The sequence below is a fragment of the Xylaria bambusicola genome (assembly GCF_022495145.1).
Source record: "Xylaria bambusicola strain CBS 139988 unplaced genomic scaffold F5B22scaffold_14, whole genome shotgun sequence".
NCBI lineage: Eukaryota > Fungi > Ascomycota > Sordariomycetes > Xylariales > Xylariaceae > Xylaria > Xylaria bambusicola.
The window spans coordinates 73,770-90,694 of NW_025953567.1; the positions used below are offsets into that span (position 1 = coordinate 73,770).

A 16,925-nucleotide genomic window follows, 5' to 3' on the forward strand; every position below is an offset into this window, starting at 1 on the left:
AATGGCATTAGAAGTAAGGCGATTCAGTCACTAGCAAGTGAACATGCAGTGTGTTTATTGACAAGCATCGCATTGTGTTCATGAAGCGAGGGAGGCCGACTTAGATGTAGTAGGCTGTAGTAGGAAGACTCAGCTCGGGATTTACCACACGTAGCAAGCAAGCAAGCAAGCAAGCCGTTAGGTCAAGAACTGTATCTATCTACTTATGATAGAGTGCCTATATAGCTATGTAGGCACATTATCTGATTTATGAATTGGGCTACCGGTAGTTACTTGAAGCAGGTAAGAAAAGATGGACAAAACTCCAAGGACGCGGATGGGGTGATGGCATGTGAAAGTGCCAAGCCCGTCCAGCACGCAGCCAGTGCCGACGATATGGGGCACACTCTCACTCTCACCCCGCAATTGTAGGAAGGTATCTATCATTGTCAGCCTGCCTCTTAGCACTTACATTCTTCTTTTCCTCCATAATGAAGGTCAGCCTTCTTCCGTGGATCTCCATCAAACCCGCGACTGCCTTGAGATTCTCTCTTTCTTCTCCTCTTTTAGTTCTTACAACATCAACTTTGGACATATATACTATATATACTGTATATATCTGCAGTATCGTATACGGATTCTCTCTGCCAAGGTGCCTGATATAATTGGGCGATAATGAGCTGTCCCATCCCAGCAGCAGCGTCTTAGCGACCTATCTTGTTCAAGGTATTTGCATGATGATGCCTGTATAATGCTGCTTCGGTTGCCTAATCCATTCCATTCGCTTTGTAGTGTACAGCAGCAGACCACGCCATCCACCTATATACCATATTGTATGAATCCCTACCATATAGGATTCTCTACCTATTCTATATGTGTACATCCATAGGTCTGCATAGATACCGTACCTACCTAGGTTAGGTAGCTGCCTGGAATGCTGCTATTTTGGTGCCTGCTCTGCAACCATCCCCAGCTCTCCCAACTCCCCTTTGCGCTCGACTTGTCCTGTTCACTTGTGGTGTGCTTGATGCCTTGATGCTTTGATGGCTGCTCTTGTAAGTCAACTCGACGGGACCACACGGAGACGTTGTGGTTTCTTTCCTTGCTTCTCTTTAATTCCAGGCTCCCTTGCCATATCTTGTTCTCTTGTTATGCCGTTCATTCCTACTCCAATCAACTCCAGTCAATTCCGATCAATTAAAACCCCCACACCCCTGCCACTTATGTACCTCCACCGAGTCCGTGGGCAGAGCGCGCGCGCTGGTTAGCTAGATTAGTATCTTAGCAGTGTACGCGGCAGTGCAGCGCAGTGCAGCGACGGGCGATGAGCGACGTCAGCGACAGAACCAGCCATCGTCATCGTTAGGTACTTGCACCAGACCACCACAACAACACCACCATCATTCTCATCACCACCACCATCACCACTGTACTACAGCTGCGAACACTTAGCAGCCCTCCGTTACCAACTCACCCTGCCATCCCATCGGGTTCCATAGGCTGACATGCAACCTCTTCTTGCTGCGCACCGTAGGACATACCCTGGATGACGCACATGTCGACTCCCAGGTCTACTACGCCTCGCGCCGACATCGACGTCGACAGTGTCGCCAATCCCTCCGGCCCTGCCACTCCCGCCGCCGCTTCTTCCACCTCGGCTCCCAGCTTCAATTCGCCGTCGTACGCTCCCCCGACTTATGCCTCCTTTTCGCCCACGAACCTATCCTCTACCGCCGCCGCCGCCAAGCGCACTTCTACCATCCTCGTCCACCAGAAGTCCCCCCTACTCCTCGCCACACCTCCCCAGATCACTCGAGCCCTCGCCTATAGCCACCCTTTCCTGCTTCCCTTGAATAAGCTCGCCGGCCTTCTGACATGGACCACCGGCGACCCCTGGGAGAGCTTCCTGTTGCTCGTTGTCTACTGGGTCGTCGTCCAGTACGGCGACAATATCGTGCGGTTCGCCGGCCCAATTGTTACCGTCTTCGGCATCATTGCTGGCATGTATGCCCGCCGCTATAGTCCCCTCTCAAGTAGCGGTTGGGCCGAGCATCCCAGCCTGGCTAATAGCAAAGACAAGAAAAAGGGGAACAATGCCTCCTCCAGCGGCAGTCAACCCGGCCAAGGGCATCAGCGAAATGCTAGTGAAGTGACCACTACGCGCCACCAGAAAACTCTCGACGAGATTGTCGATACTTTAAGAGTCTTCACATCTCGATGCAACATTTTACTCGAGCCGCTGCTTGAGATGACGGATTTCTTGTCCACTCAACGAACCGCCACCAGTGCAACCACTCGGCCAGCGCTTACTACTTTGTTCGTACGCATCCTTGCTGTCACTCCGATCTGGATTCTTTTGACCCTGCCGCCCCTTCGTATCATCACAACGAAGAGAGTTGTCTTTGTATTTGGTACTTTAGTGTTAAGCTGGCATTCCAAAGTCTGCAGGGTGACACGGACATTATTATGGAGGAGCGCAACAATACGGAAAGTGGCCCAATGGATAACTGGCCTAGAATTCGAAAGGCCTGTGAGACTGGAACAGAAAGAAAACCTCAATGGCCATGCCGTTGATGGCAAAACCAAGCCGAAGCGAGCGCATGAGGCGGCCAAGATCTCCTCCTCGGCCTTGACCGAAGCTCTTAAACGTAGCCGGTTGGGGGCTAAGGACAAGGATTCCGGCGTGCGTTTCACTTTCATACTTTATGAGAATCAGAGGCGATGGCTCGGCTTAGGATGGACGAATAGCTTGTTTGCTTACGAGCGAGCAGCCTGGACCGACGAGCAGAACAACCCAGTCCCACCCAAGGACGAGTTCGAGCTGCCGGAGGTTGAGGACGGTCGTGCCAAATGGAGGTGGGTGGAAGGTACTAAGTGGCGTGTCGACGGCGTGCCAGATTTAGATGAGGGAGACTATGATGGCGAAGGCGGGCGGATGGGCTGGATCTTTTACGATAATAAGGTACGTTGCGACATGAATTTTACTTAGACATCCCTTATGCTCTCTAACATCTTCTGTATAGTGGCAGAATGGTCGCCGGGGGGTTGATGGCTGGGGCCGCTGGACGAGAAGACGGAAGTGGTACCGCGATGCAGAATTAGTCGAGGTTTCCGAAGATGAATTACCTTCACCTTCGCCGCCGCCACCAGCTCTACCAGCACGCCCACAACCCACGATCTCTTCCGTCCCCGATACTACCGACGCGAGCGCAGCATTATCAGTGTCCCCTCCCGAGGCCACAAACTCGGAGGATAAATCCAAAGGCGAGGACGACGCTGCTTCCCTCCTCAGCACGTCCTCCAAGTCGGCGAGATTCCGGTTTTCTACGCCTTCCCTTCGTCGCCGTACGACAAGTGGCACTCAGCACTCTAGGAGAACAAGCGAGGTCGCTAGTGTGCGGTCGAACGAGGATGATAGTACGCTGGATCCAGCGTTGGAACTTGAGATTCACGGTCACCAGAGAGATCTGGGGCAGTGGGGAATTGGCGACGACGCACAGATGGGTCTTGAATAAAGCGGTAAACGGCAATTAGTGGTAAGGTTTTTGTTAAAAGAGAAAAAAAAAACATTCATTGTGGATGGGGCTCTTATTTTGTTACTGGGGGAGGCGTGACTGGCGTCTTGGTAGATACCATTTTCAATTGGTTGCTTGCTCACTTATTTACATTTTTCTACCTTTTCTTCAACAGCCGCTATTACCTTCTTGTAAAGTTGGTTGTATGTGAAGAATCACCCGGCCGCCTTCCCCGGCCTCGTCGGTATTATATATGAATATGCAGCTTATGGAAAATTCAACGCTCGAGCAGATCTTCTAAGGTGCGCATGGTCCCATCTTTCTCTGGCCTGTGAATCATCTCTATAGCCGTATTTCTTTTTTTTGCTATTCTGGGCCGGATATAAGGTACCTGGCTACTCTTCCTGCCCAGCATGCGCAGCTTCTTACTTCCCTGTTCTTTTGCTTTCTTCTTTGCGTTTACACTGTCGCATGGCTGTCTTCTCCCGGAGGCTTGGGGACAGCAGCAGCGCTGATGGGCTCGCTGCATCCTTCTCCGTCGTTGTCGTGTGTGGAGAGGTGTCGTTGGCTGCTGTTGAATAGGGTGCCCATGTCTTCGAGGGATACGCCTTTGGTCTCGGGGTAGAAGAGGAGGATTATCTAGTTTATTGACGTAGATTAATATAGGGATTTATGTCTTACAGGGTATACTTTCATCTTTTCTTCCCCTTTTCTTTCTTTCCTATGCTGAGTGTTGTAGGAAGGGGATGAGAGATGGTTCATGAGAGAGGGGAGAGAAATCGTTGTTGTGTAAGCGAGGAGTGAGAAGGGGTAGTCGAAGAGAATGATATAAGACACGTACTGGAATGCAGGCAAAGTTGATGGCCATGAAGAAGAAATATATCTTCGAACCGATCGTCTCGATGCCCACGGGCCAGACCTGCGCTGCCACGATGGACCCGATCGAGGTACCCGATGCCGAGAAATTGAGACCTCGCGCGCGGACTGCTGTCGGGAAGATCTGAGTGTTGAAGTTATTTAGCTTTTTTTCATTTTTTATTTTTCAAACTTTTTTTAATTCATATTTATTTTTGGATGTTATCGCTTGAAAAAATACGCATGATTATTGGGGGTTAGAGCTGGAAGAGACTGTATATATGTTACCTCTGATCCGTATACCCATGCTGCGGGCCCGAAGCCCATGCTATACCCCAACGCGTACACGAAGATGAATACCACGCAGACGATGTCAGCGGCGCGATTCGTATTTGAGGGGTACACTTGGCCGAGGACGCCGTTGATCTTTCATGTTTTGAACGAGTCGTTAGCGGAAGCGGTACGAGTGATTTAGATTGCGAGGGCATGCATACCAGTAGTGCGAACCCCATGGCGAGCGTCCCCGAGACCAGCGTGACTCGCCGCCCGAGACGATCAATGAGCAGCATTTCGATGATCGTCATGCCGATTTTCAGGGTAGACTATAGTTACAGCATCAGAAAGGACAATTTCCCATCACGTGTGAGGTAATACAGTCAGAGAACCCCTGATCTTTTGCGTGAGAGAATCTGCGTTGGGGAAGATCATAGGTAAATCATGCTGTTGTTGGGAACTGAACTAACCTCAATTCCACCCGCCATCAGAGCTACGCGCGTAGATAGCCCAAGTTTCTCGAGAAGCGTGGGAAGATAGTATTTCATCGCCGCGGCACCACACTATGTGAACTCAAACTATCAGCACCTAGGGGTCAATAATTCCACGTTGTTCTTTTATAGAGAACACGAACGCCTCGATTCGGGCTCACAATGCGAACTCACCATCTGTGCCATGAACTGCAGCAGAGAAGCCCTCCAAAGCCGACTAAACAGATTCGGATCCCTGAAGAGCATAGTCCAGCTCGTGTAGCCCTTGTACTCTTCCACGTCATCCCGTATACGCGCGAGCTCGGCGTGGATCTGCTCGTTCGTGAAGCTCCCCTCGCGCAACCAGTGAAGGGATCTCAGGGCCCTATCATAATACCCGTGTTCTACGAGCCATCTAGGCCTTATGCCGCCGAAAATGAAATAGTTAGTGAGTCTGGATGAAAAGAATCCCGAAGAAGGGTGACTGGGAAAAGAAAAATAACGATCATGACTTACGTCTCAGGAAGAAAAGGCAGGCCGACGCCGAAGATCAAACTTGGGACGAGGTTTATGGCGAGCGAAAAGCGCCAGGAGACATACTGTCCGTAGGCAGAGTCGCTCCAGAAGGTCACGCCGTATCCGACCCTGGCGGTAGATGGTCAATTAGTGGGCTGTCGAGTTGGGCGATGGGATGTATTTTGCCTACCAGAAGCCGGATGCTAAGCCAACCACGAATCCGACATGATTTAAAACGACGTATTTTCCTCGCTTGCCGGCAGGGGCTACTTCACTATAGGGAGTTCATTGTTAGCGAAAATACGGAGTGTAATTTTCCTGTGCTGAAAAGTTTGATGTCATTTGCTCTGGGGTTGTAGTATCACATGTGAGTAGTAAGGATTGCGAAACGAATGAAGCTCTCCTGTCGCGGCCCCTTTCTTAATCCTGCAGAAATGAAGAAGAAACGGGATGAAGCTTTATAAAGAGGAGTTTTACCTCTGGTATAACGGTACCGAAGTAGAAATCATTCCGATACCGAGACCCGAAATGACACGTCCCACGATCATCATCGAGTATGCTCCCGGGCCGCTAGCACCAGCCTCGATTGCCGTCGCTATAGCCACAACGACGATGCCGGTTAATGCCGCGTATCGACGTCCTAACCGGTCGCTTACCGGGTGAGATACGAATATGTAGCTCACCCAGGTGCCTAGATAGTATATAGCGGTTATAACACCCTTTTCGGACGCCGTCGGATAACCCATAGCACGTCTAAAACCTGGATGCACAAGGACTGATGACAGTATACCAATATGATATCTAGAGTGTATAAGATGAAGTCAGTGACGTGACGTTAGATATTATAAGAAAGTCTACGCTTGCTCCGTGGGGTGTTAGGGATGGCAGAAGAGGCGCTGTTGAAGAGTTGCTCCTTTCCATATTTAGGTTCGATAATTTCACTATCTTCTTATAGCCTCAATATATCGCTGCTTGAAGGATTTTATGTGTGCAAGATGACTAAACGTGAATGATAAACTCACCCCCAAACGAAAGACCCGATAGCAAAGAAGATGCATAGAAGGTGCAGTCTCAAGACTGCTTTACTCAGCGTCTTCATCTCAAAGGTTTGTAGGCTAGTATGTGTAAGAATTTATGAAATGAAAGCCGAACACCCATGAAGTGTCAAATTAGGACAATTATCGCAAGCACATGGGAAGTTATGAAAACTTTCGAGTTTCTCGTCAACCCCCAGTGTTGGGGTTGCCAAGCTGATATAACAAATAGACCGAAGTGATCTCCCTCGTGTAATATCACCGCGAGGTCACTTGTCCCGCCTCATCATCGACCCCAACATCCTAATCAAGTCCCATCGTACCACCCCCCGCATGCAACAGCACGATGATTGCGTTGGTGCTTGCTGTGATGGGAACGATTCATCTCCAACAGCCGTCTGACGCCGAAGAAACCCATTGTAAACTTCTTTCTACTCCCTCCACATAAAATCTTATGAACAGGGGTTACTGGCATATATGAGTGCGTATGTCTGGAGAGTGAGTTGATTGGGTGTGAAGATGGAGATCCCTGAGTATAAGAGCGAAACTGCTCGCTGTTTACCGGTTAAATGCATGGCAGCCAATATAGCTCTATTCGCCCGTGCCTATGGTATATGTGCTTCCATTGGATGTCCTCGGGATGAAGCTGCAATCTATTCTGCGGAGAATGGGTAATCGGAAGATGTAATTCGACATCATATAGACAAGTGTGGCAACGACGGAACATACAAAATCATATACTCAATAGAAGGGGCATTTGGGGGATGCTCTTGTACTATGTATTGGCCACTGCTTTCAGACCAACTTAGATTTGCACGATACACTGAAGGGTTGGCAACGAAGCTAATAGACTGGTTCTCTTGTACGAGAACGTTATGAGCTGAGACAATTGGACCGCTAGGTGATTGAGTGCTAAAAGGAACCAGAACTGTGTCGATGAAGTTTACCATTATAGAGTCTCACTATGACTCGACATACAGCTGCGACAGAAAACACAGCGTCTTCGTCAAATGGTAAGCGAAGCTCAAGTGCAGGTGTATCATGTTGGGCGGTAGCGATGACAACAATATGAGAACTAACGAGATACTCATGCTCTTAAGATATCATGACGCCGGTTCCCAACATACCACCCACAGCGGATACAGCGTGGGAAGGGTCCCGACCTGTGGAAGCCGACAATGCGATCAAGACGCCTTCCGAAGTTCGCTGGAGAGATCTACCTAATAAAGACCAGCTCTTCATACTAGCCCTCTGTCGACTATCCGAACCCTTATCCAACGTCTGCCTCCTTCCCTACATTTTCTACCTCGTCCGCTCCGTGCTGCCCACCTCGGAAGACGAAACTTCGACCGAAAACCCAGCCGCCCGCATATCCGAGTACTCAGGGGTTCTCGTGGCAGCGTTTCCGCTGGCGCAGTGCATTATTAGTCTCCCATGGGGTCGCTTGTCCGACAAGCACGGGAGGAGATACTCCATCCTAGGAGGGCTCTTCATCTCCGTGATCGCGAACATCGGGTTCGGGCTATCCAGATCTTTCGGTGCGCTGTTGTTCTGGCGGATACTCGCGGGTCTCGCCAATGGCAATGTGAGCATCATGCGGACGGTGACGGCCGAGGTCGTCAGGGAGCGGAAATACCAAACCAAGGCGTTCCTCCTGCTCCCGCTCGTGTTCAATTCAGGGATGGTGTTGAGTCTGGCCTTGGGCGGCTGTCTCGCGGAGCCCGTAGTGAATCTGCCGGCATTGTTTGGCCCCGAAGGTATCTTCAACGCAAGTGGCAACCCTGGTGGCGTAATATGGGCCCTGGAGTACCCGTACGCGCTACCGGCACTATTGAACGCATTCTTTTTGTGCACGGCGCTTCTTCTCGCTATCCTGGGCCTGAAAGAGACCCTTCCCGGAAAAGAAGAACATAATGACTGGGGTCTTCGGGTCGGATCTGTAATTGGACGATTTGTGACGCGTTTATGGAATAGGGGTCTGGACTATCATCAATATGATATGATGCAAGATACGGAGGATGGTATGTTCTTGAACGAAAACCAGCCTAAATCCGAAAAGATAGAGTCGTCAGTCGCTATAACCGATCCTGTGAAGATGCCTTTTCGCAATATCTGGACACGAAAGGTCATCTCGGCGCTTGTATCATTTGGCCTCTTGCCACTGCACAACTCAGCATTCATGCATATATTCCCAGTATACCTGAGCAGTCCCCCGGCAGATAACACCGAGGCCACAATCTTCGCATTCTCCGGCGGTCTCGGGCTGCGATCTGCGACCATCGGAGTATGGCTCGCTGCCTTCGGCATAGGCGGCATCCTTCTACAGCTCTTCATCTACCCACGTCTTCAGAAGCGCATCGGTACTAAGGGGGTGTTCCGCATCGCGCTGTTCCTTTTCCCGGTGACTTACCTCGCAGCACCCTATCTTTCGCTTCTGGCTGGGGATCACGCGGCGAGGTGGGTGTTCCTGGGGTTCATTGTCTGCGCGCAGATCATGGCTCGCACGATGGCTATTCCTAGCACGGTGATCTTGCTTACTGAGGCTGCTCCGGCTCGGACGGTGCTGGGAACTATTCATGGGGCGGGAAATATGCTGGCTAGTCTTGCCCGCGCAGTTGGGCCGGCTGTTGGAGGGTATGTGTTTGCCCTTGGGGTAGAAGAGGGGGTGATTGGGCTTGTATGGTGGTTGTTTTTGGTCGGCGTTTCCCTGTGTGCCTTGGTATGGTCGTACGTCGCAGAGAACAATAAGGCTTAAGCCGTCTGCGAAATTGAGTGTCGTGAAATGGTGTCACCTATTAGAAAGTAGAGCTTAGAAAGAAAGTGAATTCGAAATATAGTTTGTACATTGAACTCGAAGCCAACACCAGTACCCAACATAGTAAACTCTTATTAGGATAGACTATAGTTTCCAGGCGTGTTAAGCACAGTACGACATTTGATAACCGTTATACCAGCCTGAGTAAGGATTATTTGGTGATGGGTTTAGTCTGAATAACTATAGTGCATTGTATTCATCGCCGAGATGGCTAACTGTTATAACATATCTAAGAGATGAGTAGTTCTACCCAGATAGATCAAATTGGTATATGCTCTGGTGACATCCACTCTTGTTGGTTGTTTTCACCTGCTTAGGTGAAGAGCTCAACGCAGTCAAAGATCTAAGTTTGAGTCGAGTTAGCAAGACAGTCTTCATATTTTCTGAATGAATGCTTTATACTACTTACAAGGTTCGGATTGAGGAAGGGGCTGGTACTACTGCTTCCAGAGATAGAACTGATAGTAATGGTATTGGAGCCAGTCACCAGAGTTCCCGAGGGAATATTAACATCATACACCTCGCCATACCCGCGGTAGGCGCCACGTGTAACCCCACGACTATCAATCTTAGTAGGTGCTGCGGGACTAGGGCCAGTCCAGGAATTTACTTTCGCCTGTGGCCGAGAGCCGGAGAAGGACAAGGTAGTGGCGATGCACAGTGTTGCCGCACCAGGGGCAGATGCGAGGTTGAACTTGATAGTTACAGGGTTATTCACGTTCTGGAAGAGGGCCATTGGGAACTGCTCAACCGACGAGGAACCGACGGTGTACGTGACGGGTTTCCAGGAAGTCATCCGGCTGTCAGACGGATGCATCCTCAAAAACTTGTCGGCGTTGAGGAACCCCGTCGGCTGCCCGTCGTACTCGCCAATCTTCCACAGCGAGTTGCGACTCGTCATCGTACTAGCGATGTTCTTCGATGTCGTTCCACCCGCGCTAACGCTCACGCCTGTCGTAGTTGCGACCTTGTATTCGCCTTGGTAGAGAACCATCGTGTAAGATCCGGCTTTCATTGCCGGGGACTTGAAAGCGCCGTTCGAAGACGCGATTGTCCAGTACTGTGCCGCTGAGTTGTACCAGTGCACGACGGCTTGAAGATTACTAGGAACACCCGAGACAGTTCCCGATACATAACCACGCGACGAATTCGGCACGAAACCCTTGACGTCGAGTTCGGAGAAGAAAGAGATGTCGACGTTCTTGATCGAGGGGACACCGGACCTTGAGAAAACCATCATGTAAGGCCCATGCAGGATATTATTCGTCCGCCATTCCTCGGTCTTGACGTGGCCACTGTTCATATACCAGTAGAGATTTGTGTCGTCGCCGCCATTGTTGGTCTCGATATCGCGGAAGAATGGACCGCCAGATGAAGACTCAGGTTGCGGGGTAAGCATACAAACATGGATCTCGTCTGAGCCGCCGTACACGCACTGCGCATCCTTGTCGATGAACCTAGTACTTGAGTAGAACTTCGAGCGTGTCTGACCGTTGACAAGAAAGACGTCAGAGCCTTCGACGGTAGAGCTTGAGCCTGCAGTTGTTGACACGGCACCGTACGGATACTCGTTAGGCAATCTTGATGATTGTAAACGAGCAATAAATCGTAGCTCGCCTATGCTTGGTTCCGCCGTGATATAAGTAGCCATGTAGATGGTGGAATCACCGCTCTTCGCCACCAGGTAATGGGTGAGGGTCGAAGTTGCGCATGTCACCTTGACATACTCTATACGCGCAGGCGGTTATTTCATTCCTTTGGGCATGAACAAAGAGTGGGATAAGGATCCTCAACACTCACTTCCGTTGACTTGTGTCGCGCTGACAGTTGCGGTACCGAGCCCAGAAGAAATATGAGAGCCTTTGCTCCGACCCTGGAGCTCCACGTTGCGGTACTTGATTGACGTGATATCGCAACTGGTGCCGCTGACGGTAAAGATTAAGGGCTCAGAAGATCCGGCGTCGATAACATAATTGCTGCCTGACTTGGTGAAACCGAAGGCTGCTGACACTGATGAGGCAAAGCAGAGTGTGGAGAGCAGCAGCGCTGATAGCAACATGGCGGTTGACTATTATTACTTCCTATTGACTGGCGATATTCGACGCAATTGGTCGCAGCGCAACCGTTAGCCCGGATCGAGAAAGGCGGTAACCTGGATATGATCTCATTATATATTACTTGAGGTGTCAAAGTGCTGTAGTGAGACCTTGAGAGGTGGGTATTAGCCTCGGGTATGTATGAGGTAGATTAACGAAATTCAGGCACAAGCACAAGCGTTGCTATGAATGCGGCGACTGCTAAGAGACTTGGACGGGAATGGACAAAACGGAACATCGCCTTGCGCATATTGGAGCGAGATGGGGCTAAAGAGACTTGAGAGTGAGAACTGACTGAACAAATATAGATCATAGGTCCCTATAAATTTGCTTGCGATTTTTTTAAATCCGATTTTCACTTTTTTGAGCGTCAACACTGAGGAACCAATAGCTGTTTCGCGACAGTGTTCATTCGTTGGTAGTTTGTCAGGTATTTAGAAGCAACAGACAGACCGGTGCGCTTATGAGAATTCATTGTGTAAGATGTCCACAGAGAAATGATACCTATAACATGATAGCCCTACTACAGGGCATTAACACGAAGCGGTAAGTTGACAAAAACAAGTGATTGACCTGCACCAAGGCGAAATCGCCGGCCAACGACACGAGAGCAGAATACACGAAGAAAGTGACAGGAAATTACAACTGCTTAGATGGTAGGTGCGTGGTTAATTGTATCGGCGTCTAATTGAGCTGTTAGATGTCATCACTAATCCGAACTTTGTAGGAATTTAGTTCTACTTAAGCTTTTATAGTAGTAGTAGTAAATATCCAAAAGTAGGACATAGGATATACATGTTACTAACCGACAGAATGCCAAACAAGGTAGCACTGCTTTTGCGGAAAACAGATTGCTGCCAACTGTTAATTGGTAGAAGGACATACTTATGCATCTACTTACTAGCTATGTGCTTGAGCTTGCTTCTGCGCTATCCTCATAAGACTACGCCTCAGCGGGCCGAGCCGATCCTGCACATGTAGACTTTGAGAACGATAGGTGACGTCTGCTGTCTATATTTATAACTTCAGAGGTCATAGAAGATGCATTGGCACCAGCGAACACTCGTGGGATTGAGAAGATCTCGTAGCTGTGGTGGTTCGCGGTAGGTAGCTAGGATGCGTTGAGAGACACCGACACGCATCTCTTGAATCGTCGAGATATACTTAGTAAAGTGGATTCGAAGCGATCGTGACACTAAATATATTTAGGTAGGTAGGTAGGCATCACCGATTTTTGCACAATGCTAGTGAGCTTTAGGAATGGGAATCGACGTCGATAATGAACATATCATCCCCTTGCCAATGCTTCTGAAACGGTGGGAGCGAGCGTGAACAAGGATATATAATGCCGGCATGCTACTGCAGAGGATTAATTATAGCTTACCCCTAGCATACCTTAATAAGTAACAACCTATCCTAGCTGCATGTATGGTCGTAGTCTGGTCGTAGTATGCGGTATCTCATGAGGAATGTTGTACTATAAATTGAGCGATCCCTCGGAACACCGGAACAAGTGAGGACTCGACAAAGAGATGTGGTTGCATCTTGCAAATGACATCGCACTCGCTAGCAAGTATTTCCCGCCACATCAATTCGTGAAACCAGCTGCTGGCCTTGCTGCATGCCTTAGTGGTATTATCGGCGTTTTGAGTCGACGACAAACTAGGTAGGTAACATATACACAGTAAGTACCCATAGTAAGTAATTAACTAAATTGCAGTACAGGATCCAAGCACCGAGGTCTGTCCACCCACCTTTCTTGTATGGTGGGCTACGCTAAGAGCTTGTGCGATTTCATACAAGTACAGTTATGATGTTGCTGAGGATTCTTTGAAGGGCTTCCGACCGTGTACTAGGTATGTGTACTCCTGGGCCACTCAGACGATGTACTAGATCATTGGGACGGACGAGATCCTCCTGAAAGACTATTACCGTACCCGAGTAGTGGTCCTTGCGTCTTGAGGAGCAACCGATTTGGTCGTTCTTCTACTATGTACGTAATGCAGAATAGCATGACTGCAGCTTGCACACACGTGAAGTCAACCTTTAGGGGTTAGCTTGCTAGCTGATCCTCGCTGCCCCTGGCCGCCCGGGTAGTGCAATGCGCAACCATCATCAGGATCGCTGGGATGGATTTTAGCCCGCATGGTAGTCGGTCACATTTCGGTACCAATCGGGAAGGACGTGCTACCGAATAGTGAATAAGGCTGAGTCAGGGGCTACCAGCTCCTGCGCACTCTACATTGGTACTACTCCTCAATCCGTCCAATTTCCATTCGCGGCGCGGGCACGACAGAAGTATTACAGTAGTAGAGTGCTGCCATCATCATGTTCCCTCGTGCAGGTGTTCGTCACGTCAGATGGGAGTGTTTGTACATATATAGCCTTGCGCTGGCGCCATCAACTCTCGTGACCTCACAATAAAAGGCCAGAGGCAGCACAGCCCTTTCCTTCACACTCGTTCTATCGAAACCTTCAATCTCGAAACAGAGGAAATTGAAGTGGCTGTGATCAAGATGCTTTTCCGTTCCCTTCTTGGCCTGGCCGGGCTGTTCGCCAAGTTGGCAGCGGCTGACCGACTCGTCTTCGCTCACTACATCGTCGGCCTCACATCTGGACAGACTAGGGATGAGTGGCAGCTGGACATCTCGCAGGCAAAAGCGTCGGGAATCGATGGCTTTGCTCTCAATATAGGGTCCCAGGACAGCTACAATGATGAGCAGCTCCATCTTGCCTATGACGTAGCTTCCTCCAACGGTTTCTCGATGTTCTTGTCCTTCGACATGCAAGCTTCTCAATGGAACGCCGACCAGATCAGCAGCTACATCAACACCTATAGTGGTTTTAGCAGCCAGCTGAGGATTAATGCAGTCCCTGTGGTGTCGACTTTTGAGGGGCCCTCACAAGCTGACATTTGGCCTGGGGTTCGGTCCGCTACTGGTGGCATATTCCTTATGCCCGACTGGGCTTCCCTCGGTGCCCAGGGTGTTGGGGACAAACTTTCTCTCATTGATGGCGCTTGTAAGTGTTGCTGTTTCCATCACCTGAAAGTGTATGCATTTAACATAGCATAGTCAATTGGGGCGCGTGGCCCGAAGCGAACCAGTTGGTTATGTCGACGGGCAACGATGTTGCATATAAATCAGTTTTACAGGGCAAGCCGTACATGATGGGTGTCAGTCCCTACTTCTACACTAGTAAGAATATCTATACCTAGGTCTTCCTATAGTTTATATTTTGAGGCTGATAAGACACGGCGCAGATCTACCATCCAAAAACTGGTACTCGTCTAGCGACTCGCTCTGGTTTGATCGTTGGAAGCAGGTCTTTGATATCATGCCTGAATACATCGAGATCATCACATGTGGGTAACCCTCGGCGGTGCAAAATGTCCTAGGCTAACAAATTGCACAGGGAACGACTATGGCGAGTCGAGCTACATCAACGCTCCTATCAGTCATCAAGTTATTCCTGATGCCACCGCATATGTCAACGGATTTGATCACACAGCTTTTCGATTTGTGCTTCCATACTTTATCAGTGCCTACAAGGCCGGTAATGCGAACGTCGCCGTTCCAGCCGAGGGGGCCGTAGCGTGGTACAGGACAACACCAGCAACCATATGCAGCGATGGTGGTATGTTGAAATGCAGAAAGGTCGCAATTTTGTCTGTTTCGTATTAACGACCTTCATAGGTACCGTCTGGGGCCAGGGAGGCAGTGCTTCAGCCGCTGGGGGAACTAAAGATGTTGTATCTATCATCGCGTTGACAAATGCGCCCACTGATATCAATGTCAAGATTGGTAGCGGAGATGCAGGTCGGTCGGTGAGTGCCACTAGCACTGTCGGTAAAGCCTCGTTCTACAACATCCCAACCGACGGAAGAACTGGTGCTGTCACTATCACTCTCAATGGGAAGTCGACAACGGGGCCTGAAATCACAAACAACTGCCCGTCTTCAGGTCATGTAAGTCGTTCCGATCGTACTAGCAACATAGAAGCGTATTCTGACATTTAATAGGTCAACTTCAATGCTGTTACTATCCAGGTCTAACCATGACATGAATTCTCATGCCGGTGTTAGTGGTGATGTAAAGGCATGACGCTGTGAAGGGACCGGTACACCATGAAATTCGTTTGAGGAGAAATCAAAGATGTCTCGTTCGTTCATATATTGGTAGTGTACGTTCGATAGCCGCGGTTGTGGTGCTCTAGTCGGGCTTCTTGATGCCCACTTGGAATTTGTCCGCCCACTCCGTAAATTTATCTTGAGTGCCAGTCCAAGGGACTTTAAGCATTTCTGCCGCAGCAAACGCATCAAAGAAGCAGGAATCCATTGCCTCGTCTATCGCACTAGTGTCCAGATCGTAAAACGCGCAGGCAACCTCTCCAAAGCGATGTGGCAAGCTCTTTAAGAGAGGATATACTTCGTCTAGACGTCGGGCGAGAGGCGGTGCTTGCTCGGCTATCAACGGAGGAAGAGTCTTTAGCCGCCTCTGGATGATGGCCGAGTAGAGTAAGGTGGTGAGTCGCAACCGCTTCAGGCATGAGTCCAAGCGTTCGCGGATTCTATCTGGATCGTCTCGGGGTATGCGCTGAGATGTCATGAGGTTATCGATCATCTCCTGGGCCGAGAGGTGAGTGTTTTGTAGATCGTCGGTGATATGCTGCAGGTTTCCGTCCCCTTCATCCTCATCCTCCTCTTGGTCTTCATCATCAACCTCTTCGCTCCATTCTTTCAGCTCTTCCAACACGTCCTGTAGTGTGTCCTTATATTCCTCGGCCTTCTTGATTAGGAGCCCTGCAATACCAATTTTTTTGAGAAGAATAAGGTCGTCACACGCAGCCCAAATGACGCCAGTGGTAACGATACTCCCTTTATCCCCGTTGGCTCCGTTCTTGCGATGGGCGGGTAGGGCGCTGCCATTCAGAGGGATGGCTTCAACCAAGCCTCTCAGCTCCTTAAGAACGCGATAGCATCTCCAAGCAAGGTCTTGGCGCACGATGGCGGTATAAGTGTCAGGGGTGCAGAGCTGGACGGCAGTGGCAGTAGCAGGTATAGGGCCAGCAACAAGCTCGCGCAAGACGGTGACGATAGCAGAAGGTGTGAACGGTTCGTTGATGATGAGGAGGGACAATTTGGTAGTGTGTGCCTTTATCAGGCTCGCCGAGTCGTGGGCTAGGGAGAGCGCATCGACGGGGCCGGAAGGATCGGGCGCGAGGGAGGAGAGAGGTGTGCAAGAGGAGCCTGGCAAGGCTTTGTCGAGAGCGATGGCATGAAGGCTTCCTTCGAACTGAGTAATGAGGCTGATGGTTGACTGAACGAGGGTTTTGAGGCTGTCGAGTGATCCACCCGCAGCCTTTGGCGGCAT

At 49.9% G+C, this 16,925-nt stretch overlaps 6 protein-coding genes across 6 annotated transcripts; 3 read left to right on the forward strand and 3 right to left on the reverse strand.

Moving 5' to 3' along the window:
• Positions 1-872: 872 nt before the first annotated feature.
• F5B22DRAFT_83723 (integral peroxisomal membrane peroxin-domain-containing protein) lies at positions 873-3,633 on the forward strand. Its single transcript, XM_047980610.1, has 3 exons — positions 873-1,034; positions 1,514-2,941; positions 3,003-3,633. Exons 1-3 carry the CDS (start codon positions 1,023-1,025, stop codon positions 3,492-3,494), a joined length of 1,932 nt encoding a protein of 643 aa, XP_047832021.1. The 5' UTR covers positions 873-1,022; the 3' UTR covers positions 3,495-3,633.
• Positions 3,634-3,953: 320 nt separating this feature from the next.
• On the reverse strand, positions 3,954-6,707 carry F5B22DRAFT_635437 (general substrate transporter; the record flags this gene model as incomplete). Its single annotated transcript, XM_047977140.1, has 10 exons — positions 3,954-4,133; positions 4,336-4,494; positions 4,638-4,775; positions 4,844-4,951; positions 5,093-5,185; positions 5,288-5,513; positions 5,609-5,737; positions 5,799-5,882; positions 6,086-6,409; positions 6,631-6,707. The coding sequence occupies 10 exons, from the start codon at positions 6,705-6,707 to the stop codon at positions 3,954-3,956; spliced, it is 1,518 nt and encodes a 505-aa protein (XP_047832022.1).
• Positions 6,708-7,606: 899 nt separating this feature from the next.
• On the forward strand, positions 7,607-9,397 carry F5B22DRAFT_635438 (MFS general substrate transporter; the record flags this gene model as incomplete). The annotated part of the gene is made up of 3 exons (XM_047977141.1): positions 7,607-7,655; positions 7,779-9,361; positions 9,392-9,397. The coding sequence occupies 3 exons, from the start codon at positions 7,607-7,609 to the stop codon at positions 9,395-9,397; spliced, it is 1,638 nt and encodes a 545-aa protein (XP_047832023.1).
• Positions 9,398-9,583: 186 nt separating this feature from the next.
• On the reverse strand, positions 9,584-11,981 carry F5B22DRAFT_83826 (polysaccharide lyase family 4 protein). The gene is made up of 4 exons (XM_047980611.1): positions 11,849-11,981; positions 11,258-11,663; positions 9,867-11,185; positions 9,584-9,800 (listed from the first exon to the last, which is right to left on the reverse strand). The coding sequence occupies exons 2-4, from the start codon at positions 11,514-11,516 to the stop codon at positions 9,771-9,773; spliced, it is 1,608 nt and encodes a 535-aa protein (XP_047832024.1). The 5' UTR covers positions 11,517-11,663; positions 11,849-11,981; the 3' UTR covers positions 9,584-9,770.
• Positions 11,982-13,701: 1,720 nt separating this feature from the next.
• F5B22DRAFT_83834 (glycoside hydrolase family 71 protein) lies at positions 13,702-15,686 on the forward strand. The gene is made up of 6 exons (XM_047980612.1): positions 13,702-14,574; positions 14,628-14,750; positions 14,816-14,917; positions 14,968-15,189; positions 15,249-15,520; positions 15,575-15,686. The coding sequence occupies exons 1-6, from the start codon at positions 14,070-14,072 to the stop codon at positions 15,605-15,607; spliced, it is 1,257 nt and encodes a 418-aa protein (XP_047832025.1). The 5' UTR covers positions 13,702-14,069; the 3' UTR covers positions 15,608-15,686.
• Positions 15,687-15,764: 78 nt separating this feature from the next.
• F5B22DRAFT_645167 (uncharacterized protein) lies at positions 15,765-16,925 on the reverse strand (the record flags this gene model as incomplete). The annotated part of the gene is made up of 1 exon (XM_047978543.1): positions 15,765-16,925. One exon carries the CDS (start codon positions 16,923-16,925, stop codon positions 15,765-15,767), a length of 1,161 nt encoding a protein of 386 aa, XP_047832026.1.